This window comes from Ambystoma mexicanum, chromosome 4p (assembly GCF_040938575.1).
Source record: "Ambystoma mexicanum isolate Mex_15411 chromosome 4p, UKY_AmexF1_1, whole genome shotgun sequence".
Classification (NCBI taxonomy): Eukaryota; Metazoa; Chordata; class Amphibia; order Caudata; family Ambystomatidae; genus Ambystoma; species Ambystoma mexicanum.
This window is the reverse complement of record NC_090927.1, coordinates 898153403-898166418: the sequence shown is the minus strand read 5'-3', so window position 1 is coordinate 898166418 and position 13016 is coordinate 898153403. Positions and strand designations below refer to the sequence as shown.

General features: G+C 50.4%; 1 protein-coding gene across 14 annotated transcripts in view; it reads left to right on the top strand.

Annotated features, from left to right (window-relative positions):
* MAP3K7 (mitogen-activated protein kinase kinase kinase 7) overlaps nucleotides 1-13016 on the top strand; it is a 1005666-nt gene that overhangs the window by 317956 nt on the left and 674694 nt on the right. For all 14 annotated transcript variants that reach the window (XM_069606471.1, XM_069606465.1, XM_069606460.1 and 11 more), the window contains exon 6: nucleotides 12503-12627. In XM_069606471.1, coding sequence (XP_069462572.1) covers nucleotides 12503-12627 — 125 coding nt within the window. The remainder of the gene's footprint in view (nucleotides 1-12502; nucleotides 12628-13016) is intronic.

Genomic DNA, 13016 nt, shown 5'->3' with positions numbered 1-13016 from the left:
CAAAAAAAAGGAGACCGTGTTGTAAGACACGATCAGAAGTGAAGGCTGCTGGTAAGTGTAGTACGGAAATGAATATGCAGAGTTCGAGCTATAGACGAGACAGAGATCAGCAAGTGTGTATTAGAGTTGAAAACGAAATGAACTTAAACAGAGAATGGGGTCCGTCTTTGAAGTGTTTCCGACAATCGTAGGTGCACGATTTGGAAGCGGATGGGAAGCCGCTCCTGGAGTTAGGAAGAATCGGACAGATTACAGTAATAGGTAAGAGGTAACATGCACTATGCTAGCGAGGATCTAACAATCTAAAGTTAGTAGCGACAATTCGCGTAGCGTGGCGACTAAAGGAGTAGCAACGCATTGTTGCTCTGGACGCAGCTCCTGAAGTACTGCTACTGGAACAGAGGGCAGAGTCAAGGCTGCCAGTACCTGAGAGATGCATATACCGCTGCTTAGGAGATCCAGCGTCAACACCATCTTGTGAGGCCCAATATGAATACCCAAAACACGGTGCCAACGATGCCACAATGACCAACAACGGCGTCCAAACATCACAGTATGCCCCCTCCAAAGGGGATAGACCAACGGTTTCCCCGGGTGGCAAAGATGAAAAGAGTGGACCAAACGCGGCATGTGAACCCCAAAACCAGGTTCCCAAGAGTGCTCGGATGGGCAATACCCCTTCCAGTCAACCAAATACTGAAGGGAGCCCCTATGGTACCAGGAATCGCAAATACCGGCCACCTCAAATTCAGGACCAGCGGATGTCCGGACATGGGGGGGGGGCCGGGGGGAGGCGGTCTCAGACACCGTACGATGAAATCGATTGCGCCGATCAGGCTTAAGCTGAGATACATGAAAGGTAGGGTGTATTCGACTCCAAGAGCTGGGAAGCTTGAGTCGGAAGGCCGCAGATCCTTTACGCTCCAAAACACAAAGGCCCAAAAAACCTGGGAGACAATTTAGACAGAACAAATCGTCTGGGAAGAAAACGTGAAGCCAACCATACCAAATCTCCAACTGTGATAGAGGGGCTGGCGTTCTGTGCCTGTCTGCGAACCTCTTAATCCTGGACTGTGCTTCCTGCAAAGTGAGAAGTGCCGTCGGATGGCCTTGCTGGATGGTGTCCACCAGCCTGTCGATGTCCAGGAAAGCGGTGGTATGCGGAACCAGGGTAGGAAAAACTGCAGGATGATAGCCGAACGTACAGTAGAAAGGACTGGTCTTGGTGGATGAGTGCGTAGCATTATTGTATGCAAATTCTTCCAAAGGTAAAAGTCCCTTCCAGTTATCTTGAGCCGAAGAAATGTAGCATCAAAGATAAACCTCCATTGTCTGTTAAGCACTAAGTTTGCCCATTGGTTTGTGGGAGGTACCCTGAACTGATTGCTCAAGAGATGCCAAGAATGGTGCACACCTGTTTCCAGTACCATGAGGTGTACTGCGAACCCTGGTCGGAAATGAGTTTCAGGTAAACCGTGGAGAGAGAAGATGCGATCAATGAATATCCTGGCCATTTGAGCAGCCGAAGGAACACCGAGTAAAGGAATTAAATGTGCCAATTTGGTTAGTGAATCAATGTTGACCATGTCCATGGTACAAATGTCTGAGGCAGGGAAATCCACTATAAAATCTGTTGAGATAACCTGCCAGGGCTTGGTAGGGATTGGTATCTTTACTAGTTGGCCCACTGGGGGTATGCGAGGAGTCTTGGTTTGTAAGCAGATGGTACAGGAGGCGATGTAGTCCTGCACATCTTTCCTGAATGAAGGCCACCAAAAGTGTCTTTGCACTAAATCCAATGTATTCACAAATCACTGATGCCCTGTAGCCTGAGTGTCGTGACGGAATCGCTATACTTCCTTCTGCAGTGTGTCGTGATTCTGAAAAAACAGCCCTTACTCTTCGAGAGCTGATGTTTCCGAATGACTTTGGGATGTGCCTCTTCAATGTCTTTTGATTGTCCCTCAATCTTTTGCAGAAAATTATAAATCACAGGAATTAATATGGCTTTTAGATATATCAATTCGATTTGAATCTAGATGCTGACATATGATCTTTCGTTGATAAGCCAGCTGCCCGGAGGTTAATTCAACCAGGAATAAAGGTGAAAATGATTTGGTATGGAGAAAAGAATGGGTCCAACAGCTTGTCTGCTATTGTGAGTTTATGCATATTGGAGTGCTCGAAGATTGTGGTGATCAGTCCTCTCTTCAATGGGTTGTTGGGCTCCAAGTAACAGATGACGCCATTCTTCAAAAGCCCACTTGATGGCGAGAAGTTCTTATTCCAGAACAGTATAATTCAGTTCAGCTGGGGATAATGTTTTAGACAGATAAGCTACTGGACGTTCCATGCCCTGTGAATCGATTTGTAGTAAGACTGCCCCTAAAGCGTGGGGAGAATCCTCATACTGCACTATAAATTTACGGTTTTGATCTGGGGTAGCAAGGACTGGGGCTTTGTTGTGTCTCCTGGGACCAGACGAAGGAGACTCCTTTTTTCAGGAGGTTAGTCATGGGTTGTGCGAGGGTGGACAAATGTCAGATAAATCACCTGTAAAAATTTGCAAAGCCAAGAAAACTTTTGATGTCCTTGCCTGAGACAGGGGTTGGCCATTGTAGAACTGTTGTGGCTTTCTCTGGATCCATAGCGGTACCTTTTGCAGACAGAATATAACCTAAATAGGCAACTTGGGGTCTATTGAACTCACATTTTTCGAGCTTGCAGAATAAATGATTTTGCTGGAGACTCCGTAAAACCTCCTGTACATGTTGGGTATGGTCTGTGGCAGATGCTGAAAATACCAAGATATCATCTAATTAGATGATAACGTAATCTAGTGAGATGTCTGCAAATAAATGGTCCATGAACCGTTGGAAGACAGCAGGTGCATTTGCTAATCCAAATGGCATGATCCGGTACTGAAAATGGCCAAAGGGTGTGCAAAATGCTGGCTTCCACTCATCGCTTTTCTTTATGCGGATTAAATAGCAGGCTTCGCGTAGATCTAACTTGGTGTATGTAGTGGCAGCGTTCACGGCCACAACGATATCTGGAATGAGAGGCATAGGATATTTGTCTGGTAACGTGATCTTAAGTCCTCTGAAATCTATGCATGGACAAAATTCAGATGTATTCTTCTTTGGAATGAAAACACGTGGTGATGCAGCAGGTGAAGTAGATTCAGAGATTAGACCATTCTTCAGATGAGTATGTAAGTATTCTTTGAGAACTTCCTTCTCCTTTGCAGACAGAATATACATCCTGCCAAAAGGTAGTGGGCTGCCAAGGATGAGATCAATAGCGCAATCATCCCTCCTATGTGGCGGAAGTTCTGAGTTTGTTTGTTTTTTGTTTTATTCATTTGTAATGTGTGCCAGACCCAAGGGTATCGGGGCGCAGGAGCAGCAAGGTTATTCTCAGCTTGGTTACAGTGCTGTACAGTAATTTACAGGTGTGTACATGGGTGAGTACAAGGCAGAAACATTACAAAGCAATTTACAAAATGTACATAAGGAGGGCAAGCATGGGTGAGGTTAGCAGTCATTTTCCTTTATCCACTGAATGTAGTTGTGCTTAAAGTGGGGTAGGTTTGAGGTGTCTTTAAGGTAGTTGGTAGGGAGTTTCAATGTTGGGCTGCTTTCACCTGGAAGCTATTACCACCAGTTTTGGTTGGTTTAAATCTGGGGACTGTAAGTAAGTTGGCAGTTCTGGTAGATCGGTTGGGGGTGTATCTCTTGACTCTTTCGACAAAGTAGCGAGGGGCTGCATTATTGAGGCATTTGTGCGTTAGAGAAGCTACCTTGAGCATCATTTTGTCGGTGGTGGTGAGCCAGTTGTGGACTCTCCTAATGTTAGAGATGTGTTTTTTTTTTGGAGATACTCAGAGTTGCTCTGAGAGCATTGTTTTGCAAAATCTGGATTTTGTTTGTAACATATTTATTGCCTCCTACATATATGGCGTTAGAATAATCTAGTTTCGAGGGGATTGGGTCCTCCGACGTATTCCATATCTATGACCTGTAATCACCACAGCTGTGCTGCTTCGGAAACTTTTTTCGGCTCCTGCGTCGATGACGTCGATGCGCCGTCGTCGAGGACCTCCTCCGACCTCCTCCGACGTCATCCGATGTGATCAGTAGGACGCACGACGCCCGTAGCATCAGTTCTGTTTTTTCCGCGAACGTGTTGCTTCGTGAATCTCGGTTAACGCCTCGACTCTTTGGAGTTCTGTTCTTCTCGGTTCTTCGAACCTGTTCGTTTTGTGAAAATCCTTCATGTGAAGATGTCTTCTACTTCGTCTTCGACCCCGCGTCCGGGCTTCAAGAAGTGCGGGGAGTGTGGGTCCAAGATGTCGGTGACGGACTCGCACGACGCCTGCCTCTGGTGCCTCGGGGAGGCCCACGACACGGATGACTGTATCGACTGCCAGTCGCTCACGTCCAAAGCCTTACGCGAACGTAAGAAGAAGTTGTCGGTAGGTCGGGTGTCCAAGCCCCGGAAGTCAAAGTCTGCGGGGCTTTCGACGGATGATTCTAGAGGTGACTCTCCGCGTCATCGTCGGAAGTCTCGTGGGTCTCCTTCTAGGAGTCGGTCTCGCCACTCCTCAGCATCTTCGAGGCATTCTCGGAAGCGCCGACACCGGTCGTCTTCCAGGTCCTCTTCGGAGGACTCTGCCCGGCACGTCGCTTACCCCACAAGCCGTGCGACGCCAGAGGAATGGGCTTCCTTCGGGAAGAAAATGCTGGCGATTCTTGAGTCGCAGGGTACTAAGCCGTCCGCGCCCCCGAGTGGAGTCGGTCGTGAGAGTTCGAGAGACACCGCTCGCAAGAGTGGTCGGCACGAGTAACTGGAGAGGTCCCGTTCGGTTAAGGGAACTCGTTCTCGACGTACCCGTTCCAGGTCCCGGTCCTCGACGCGTTCGAGACTGTGTGCACCTGTGATGTCTTCGAAGAAGACATAGACGTCTGAGGCGTCGAGGGCGTCGACAGGCTTTCTCGAGGCTCCGGCTCCGAGGAAGTCATCGAAGCCGTTGACGCTCAGGTCGTCAAAGGACACGCTCGGAGCTCCGGCTTCGATGTTGTCGCCTTTCGAGGCCGGGGTGTCGGGGGAACCCCGTAGGAGGGCTCTGGTTAAGAGCAAGCACTCTTGGGTGCCTTCTTTTCGCCACCTGGAATATATTTCAGAGGCGGATGAGGATTCTGATGGCCTGGTTCCTAGTCAGGTTCCGGATGGAATTGTTTCGGGCCATAGTCAGTTTGACGATTTGAGGCAGTCACTGCATGATGCCAGTGGACTGGACACCTCTCCGGAGGTGGAGTTTTGTAGGCCTGAGCCTGGCTCTCATGCCGATTCCTCGTACCGGCGCCTTATGGCTAGGGTTTCTGAGTACTTGGGATGGCCTGCTCCCCCAGGGGAGTTTGTGCAGGATGATCTCACAGACATCCTTGATGTTGATCCCCCAACTGACCCGGTACTGCCGTTCCATATGGCTTTACAGAGAAGGGTGGCGGCGGCTTGGACTGCTCCGGAGAGTCTCCCGGCGGTGGGCAGGTCCTTGTTGCGAAAATACCGACCAGCCTACTTGACCAGGCACCCCACTCCAGAGAGTTTGGTGGTGCAGGCGGCCACGGCCCCGGCAAAGCAGGCGTCGTACCCTACCATCCCTCCTGATAGGGACCACTAACGTTTTGATGGCTGGGCGAAGAGTGTTTTCTTCTGGTGGTATGGCGCTTCAGGCGGCCAACTCCATTTGTGCCTTGTCTCGTTTCACATACACTCTGTGGAACTGTGTTGCGTTAGCGGCTGAACATATTCCCCAAGGGGACGAACGGGATGGTTTCCTTGCTATGGTCCAGGATGGTAAGGATGCCATGTGTGAGTCCGTTCAGTCGGGTTTGTACTTAGCTGAATGCGTCAGTGGGTCCATGGCGGCGAGCACCGTGATACGCAGGTTTGCTCCTGATGTGCAGTCCCGGCTCCTCACATGCCCTTTGACGGTGAGCACCTTTTTGGCAGCAAGGCTGACAAGAGCCTTGAGAGGTTGCAGACCTCAAAAGCTGCAGCAAAGTCGTTGGGCGCTGCAGTTCGCCAACCTCCGCCTTTTCGTACTAGGGGACAGCAATGGAGGGGTGGTTCCTTTCGCTATTACTCCTCCTTCAGTAAAGCGAGAGGAGCTGGCAGTCAAAGAGGCCAACGCAGGGGTACCAGAGGTGGACGACAGGGTACCCGTGGTGCCAAGGCAGCTCGGGCAGTTGCCTCTTTGCCCTCCGGTAACGCCGCAGCCGCTACCACTCAGTCATGAGGCCATGCCCCATGGTTCGCCGGTTGGGGGAAGGCTGGCGCAGCATCTTGTAGAGTGGCGTGCCATTACTTCAGATGTGTGGGTTCTGGAGATCATAACCCACGGCTACTGTCTTCCCTTTCGGCACAGGCCTCACGACAATCCACCGGGGAACCTCTCTTTGCAGAGTCCGGATCCGCTCCTTGCGCAGGAAATTCAAGCCCTGCTGGAGAAAGGTGCCATAGAACTGGTGCCTGTAGAGGAGAGGAACAAGGGATGGTATTCCCCTTATTTTTTGATTTCGAAGAAAGACGGGGGATTGAGACCCATCATGGACTTGCGCGGTTTGAACAAACTCCTCAGGAAGGACAAGTTCAAGATGGTTACTCTCTCTCAAGTCCTCCAGGCCCTTCAGCTTCAGGACTGGTTGGTGTCACTCGACCTCAAGGATGCTTACTTCCATGTGCCGATCCATCCCAAGCACAAGAAGTACCTGAGGTTCGCGGTTGGCGACTTACACTTTCAGTTTCGGGTCCTGCCGTTCGGATTGACCTCCGCCCGAGGGTTTTCACCAAGCTCATGGTGGTGGTGGCAGCGCATCTCAGACAAGGGGGGATTCACGTCTACCCCTACCTGGACGATTGGTTGATCAGGGGGAGCTCTCCCGAGCAAGTCCTGGATCATCTGTCAGTCACCTGCCACTCCCTTCACAGGCTGGGCTTCTCCCTCAATTTAAAGAAGTCCCATTTGACGCCAACACAGCGGCTCCAGTACATCGGAGCAGTGCTCGACACTTCCCTGGGGCAGTGTTTTCCTCCCCAGGTGAGGGCTCTTCACATTCAGCAGATGGTGCACAAGTTTCAGCATGCCCAGACGCTCCCAGCGTTCGAGTTCTTGAGGTTGCTCGGCCTCATGGCATCCTGCATTCTTCTGGTGCCAGAGGCTCGCCTGCGGATGAGATCTTTGCAGTGGGCACTCAAGACGCAATGGTCGCAGTCCTCCGGCAGGATGTCGGACCCGGTTCAGGTGCCGCCCTCGGTTGCCCGGGACTTTCTGGGGTGGGCCGTCAAAGGCAACTTGATGAAGGGGGCTCCATTTTGGCTTCCCTGACCGGAGGTGACGATCGTGACGGATGCATCCCTCACGGGATGGGGAGCTCATGCCAACGGGCTGACAGTCAGCGGTCGTTGGTCTCCGTCGGAGTCCAGACTCCATATCAATCTGTTGGAGCTGAGGGCCGTCAGGCTAGCCCTGAAGGCTTTTCTGCTGACTGTGCGAGGAAAGAGTGTCCTGATCCTGACGGACAACACAGTGGCCATGCACTACCTCAACAAAAAGGGGGGGGCAGGGTCACTTCCTCTGTGCAGGGAGGCGATGCAGCTCGAGTTCTGGGCCATCCAGCAGGAAGTTTCGATCTCGGCAGTTCATCTGGCCGGAGACTAAAACGTGACGGCGGACGCTCTGAGCAGGCAGAGCGCGATCTCTCACGAGTGGGAGTTGGCTCAGGAGTTTCTCCTGGAGATCTTCGGCCTTTGGGGGACCCCTCAAGTGGATCTCTTCGCCTCCAGTGTCAACCAGAAGTGCGAAAGGTTTTGCTCGCAGGAATTTCCTCCAAAAGGAGCCTTAGGAGACGCGTTTGTGGTGGAGTGGTCATTCCCGCTGCTGTACGCGTTTCCTCCAGTCCCCGTCATCCCGCAAGTGCTGCGGAGGTTACGGAAGTTCGGTTACCGGATGATTCTCATTGCTCCGGCGTGGGCTCGGAGGACGTGGTACCCGGACCTTCTCGACTTGTCCATCTGCCCTCCACGTCGTCTTCCCTACCGAGACGATCTGCTCTCACGGGAGGGGGGTCAGGTTCTCCATCCAGAGGTCAGATCCCTCAACCTTCACGCTTTGCTTCTGAAAGGTTGAGGTATAAGGATTGGGACCTCCCGGAAGACGTGATGGAGGTGTTGCTTTCGGCCCGAAGGCCAGCAACAAAGTCTCTGTACCGTTGCCGTTGGCGTAAGTTCTGCGACTGGTGCAGAGTTCAGAATGTGGATCCTTTTGCATGTGACATTCCCATGGTTCTGTCCTTTTTACTTTCTTTGGCCCACAGGGGCTTGCAAGTGGGTACCATTAAAGGTTACCTGGCGGCGCTGTCCATCTTTAAGCGCTCGTCTGAAGAGTGTTCTTACTTTAAAATCCCTTTAATTTCACAGTTTCTGAAAGGGCTCACTAATGTGTCCCCTCAGTCACCTTTCCTGGTGCCCGGTTGGGATTTAAACCTTGTTCTTAAGTTTCTTATGGATGCTCCGTTTGAGCCTTTACATTCTTGCCCTTTGAGGCTGTTAACTCTGAAAACTGTGTTTTTAGTTGCGGTTACTTCCGCTCGCAGAGTGAGTGAGTTACAGGCACTTTCAGTTAAGCCACCCTTCACTGTGTTTCACAAGGACAGGGTTGTCCTTAGAGTTCGTCCTTCTTTTCTTCCGAAGATAGTGACGGAATTTCATTTGGCCCAGAAGGTTGTTCTTCCAGCATTCTATCCTCCTCCGCATCCTGGTAAGGAAGAGGAGAGGCTCCATAGTCTTGATCCTAGGAGAGCTTTAAGCTTTTATGTTTCACACATGTCCCCGGTCAGAGTGGACGATCAACTCTTTATTGGTTACGCTGGAAAGCGTTTGGGGCAAGCTGTGACGAAACGGACTTTCTCGCTGGATTATTTTGGCCATCTTGGAGTGTTACCGCTTGGTGGGTAAGGACCCACCGGCTGGCTTGCGGGCCCATTGTACCAGGGGTATGGCTGCATCTACTGCCCTGCAGAGGGGTGTTCCTATTCGCAACATCTGTGATGCAGCCACCTGGGCTTCTGTACATACATTTGTACGTCACTATTCCCTCGATTCCATCCGAGGACAGGATCTGGCCTTTGGCAAGGCGGTCCTTTGCTCTGCTATTTGATTGGCTATTCTAAATTTTGATTCTAAATTCTTTCCCTCCTCCTTGCTCTGGTACTGCTTTGGGAGTCTGTCATAGATATGGAATACGTCGGAGGACTCAATCCCCTCGAAGAACAAGTTACTTTCTTACCTGGTAACGTTCTTTCGATGGGATGGTCCGACGACGTATTCCATATCGCTCCCGCCCTGCCTTCCCTGCTGCAGAATTTTGCGATTGCAGATTACGTTCCGCAAGGCTTTGTGTCTGACTGGCAGTTGACTAATGTCACACGTTCTGGGGGAAAAAACTACAACTGAGGCTACGTGCGTCCTACTTATCACATCGGATGTCGGAGGAGGTCCTCGACGACGGCGCATCGACGTCATCGACGCAGGACGCAGAAAAAAAGTTCCGAAGCAGCACAGCTGTGGTGATTACATGTCATAGATATGGAATACGTCGTCGGACCATCCCATCGAAAGAACGTTGCCAGGTAAGAAAGTAACTTGTTCTTTGACATCGATTAGGGCTTTGGCTAAGGTAGTGCACCTCTGGGTCGAAAAGAAGAGTTTAGTTGCTCTTATTAATTTACAGGTGTAAGCTGTAGAGGAGGCCATGGAACTAACCTGTTTACTGAAGGATAGGGTGACATCTAGATAGAACCCTAGCTTTTTAACTTCTTTGGCTACATTAATAGGATTGCCGTCTATACTAAAGCTGGCGTATTTGTGATTTTGTTTATTTAAGTTAGGGGTGGAACCAAGGATGATGAGCTCGGTGCTGCTTGGAGCAGGCGACAGGCCAGATGTCAGAAGTTGCGTCTGATGCCCGCCACTTCCCCTCAGCCGATCTAAACTTGCGTTGCACAGAGGCTAGGTCGGTGTAATACCAGGTGTTGCGCTTGTAGCCGCTTGTAGGCAGGCTTCATTCGCATACTCATGACAGGGGCAAGGATATCCAATGTGTTGGTGATAGAAAGGTTTAGATTTGCAAGGGCAGAGTCCGCATGGGAGTCAGTGGAAGGAGAGGGAGTGGAATGAAGGTGATGGCAATGACAGCAACTGACACTTGTTTCATCGGTCGAATGATGGAGAAGAAGACGGGCACTGCAGGCAGAGTGTTAGCAGGGGGCCATAAGAGATCCAGACAATAAGAAAGGAGGGAATGGTCCAACCAGGAGAGAGGTGTAGTGAGAAGGTTGTAGATGGGGATGTCCGAGGAGATGCGAGCATCCAGGTTATGTCCGGCAGAGTGAGTCAGTCTAGAGGGATGAATGGTGAGGGAAAGGGCATTCAGGGGCTGTGGAAGAGTCCATTGGCCACCTCGGGAGAGTCGAGGTGAATATTGAAGTCACTGAGGAGATGTTTGGAGGTTAAGGCAAGAAGGAAAGAGGACAGACCACTTGGAGAGGAAGAGGGCAACCGGTCCAGGGGTACTGTAGATGGTGGCGAGTGTCAGCAAATGGTTGGAGAGATGCCAAGCCTGCAGACAAGGCATTCAAAGGAGGAGTAGGACTGACTGGGAATGAAAGTGACAGGGATCCAGTCAGAGAAGATCAAGGCCACTCCACCTCCAGACCGGTTTGGCCTGGGCTTGGAGAGGATCTTGTAGCCCTGAGACAGGAGTCTGTCAAAAGCAGTGACCGAGTTGGCAGTGAACCATGTCTCGCTGAGGGCGAGAATGTCGAGGTCAAAGCCTTCAAGAAGACAGATATCACAAGCGTGTTTGACAGAGCGAGAGTTGCGGGTAGCTAGGTGGAACTACCACCTTTGAAGTTCTTCCGGGGGGGGGGGTACATGGGCGTGATGCGCCCATCAGAGGTGGAGCAGGGTCGGGGATGGCCGCCGGAGGAGTGGCAGGCAAAGGGAGGAAGTTGATGAGAGACGGAAGACGCCTATCAAGGAGAAGGTTGAGCTGAGGGCCCTGGGACATGATAGTGCTATTGTGATAGACATTAATGATTCACCTGGAGGATGAGAAGCCTGCCAAGAGTACTTCCCATCTGGTGCCTCCATTAATGGGAGGCGAGGAAGGACAGAAACCATATCTTGGTCCATAGGTCTGGGGAGAGAGTGACAGAGTGAATTGGAGACCAGGAGATCCCTTGTGGACTTTTTCCTTATGGGCTTCGAAAGGGAGGTAGAATAGGAGATAGAGTAAATCAGTGAGATGGAGAGCTCCATGGATGGAGGGAGAGAACAGAAAGAGGGGAGAGAGAGAGAACAGAGAAATGCACACCAAACTCACCTGGCAGCCTAGCAGCAGACAGATGCTGATAGACAGAGGAAGAGGGTGTCCTTTTCAGACTCTTCAGGGGCACACGGCCAATCGGGCCCTCCTTTCAGCAGGGCAGATGCAAAGATGTAGCGGGTGAAGTCCTTAGGTTCTTAAGTCAATGATGCCTTCAGGTAGATGGAATTCCTCCCCGTGAAGGCTTCATGGAGGAGACCGAGATCTTTGTCAGTGATGCCCAACTGCACACAGTACTGTAAAAAGCATAGATTGGTTAGACAAGGAACCAAGCACTCCCCAGGCCACACACACTGCTCCCATTTGGCACCCAGTAACCCCAACCAAGCCATGCTCAAGACACTGGGCAAAGGGGCATTAGTGGGGAAGGGCCCTCTCCTGTAGAGAACAGTGGGTGACTCCAGTGACCAAGCCCACGGAAGAGGGGGGATATGCCAGGGGGAACCCTTATGAATATTGCTCTCCTAAAATTGTTGCATCGCATAGGTGATAACATTGGTGATAGGGGAATCCCTTACCCATTCCCCTTCCCAATGTAGATGCTTGTGCCCACTGCCAGTAGATGTTTGTCATTGCCTTAGGAATCTTAATTTTTAGCTGGCACCGTTTATCTCCATTCAACATTATAACTGTGTGTACCAACACCTTTGTCCTCGCTTACCAGATGGATTTTCATCGCCTGCCCTGAATAATCATGCATTCAGAACCACCTCCTGATGTTGCACCACATGCCTGTCGGGCCTCATGCCCCAGACTCAAACGGCAAATACTTGGTGCCTGTCAATATAGTCTAAGCAGCACTGTATGTAACACCTATCTCTGCATCATGTCATCTTTCCTCCGAAAAGCTGAGTCGATGTCTTTTTCTAAACATTTGCATGATGATATTTGCAACAGACATTGCTTTCGTTTCTTCCAAACATTTTGGTGACCAAGTTACATCTGCACATCTTGTTTCAGATCTTTCATTTCCTGTTCTGTGATGGTTTTCATGTTGTTTTGTAGCATTCTATTTCAGTTATGGTTGTCGCTTTCCCTTATTTTGGACAGTTTGCTCCTGGTTGCTGGCGGGACAGTGCTTAAGATCTGTGATTTTGGTACGGCCTGCGATATTCAAACTCACATGACCAACAACAAAGGCAGTGCAGCCTGGATGGCTCCTGAAGTTTTTGAAGGTAATGAAAAATGTTAAAATTAAAATGTGTTATTCTGTTAAATCAACATTGGCTAGATTATCACGATTATGAAGCAGAACAGTTCAAACACATTGCTGAAATTAGTTCGGACCATAAACCATTTTGCTTTTCAAATGCCGCCCATAAGGTACTCTGTTGAAAGGTTGAAACATTGCTAGGGGTAGGTGATGAAAAACACCGGCTACCTTACTTTGGTTTCCTTTTCTGCTTTCACGAGTCGTTGGGGGGGGACCTCAACACAGGCTCTTCAGTGAAAATGCCTTTTCTAAAAGTATTCTGTCTCTGTAAGAATTAAAGGCAGGGCCGCCATTCACCTTGTTCTCCCCACTGCAGCTACATAAACGCCCATGTTCATTTCTTGTTTTTAT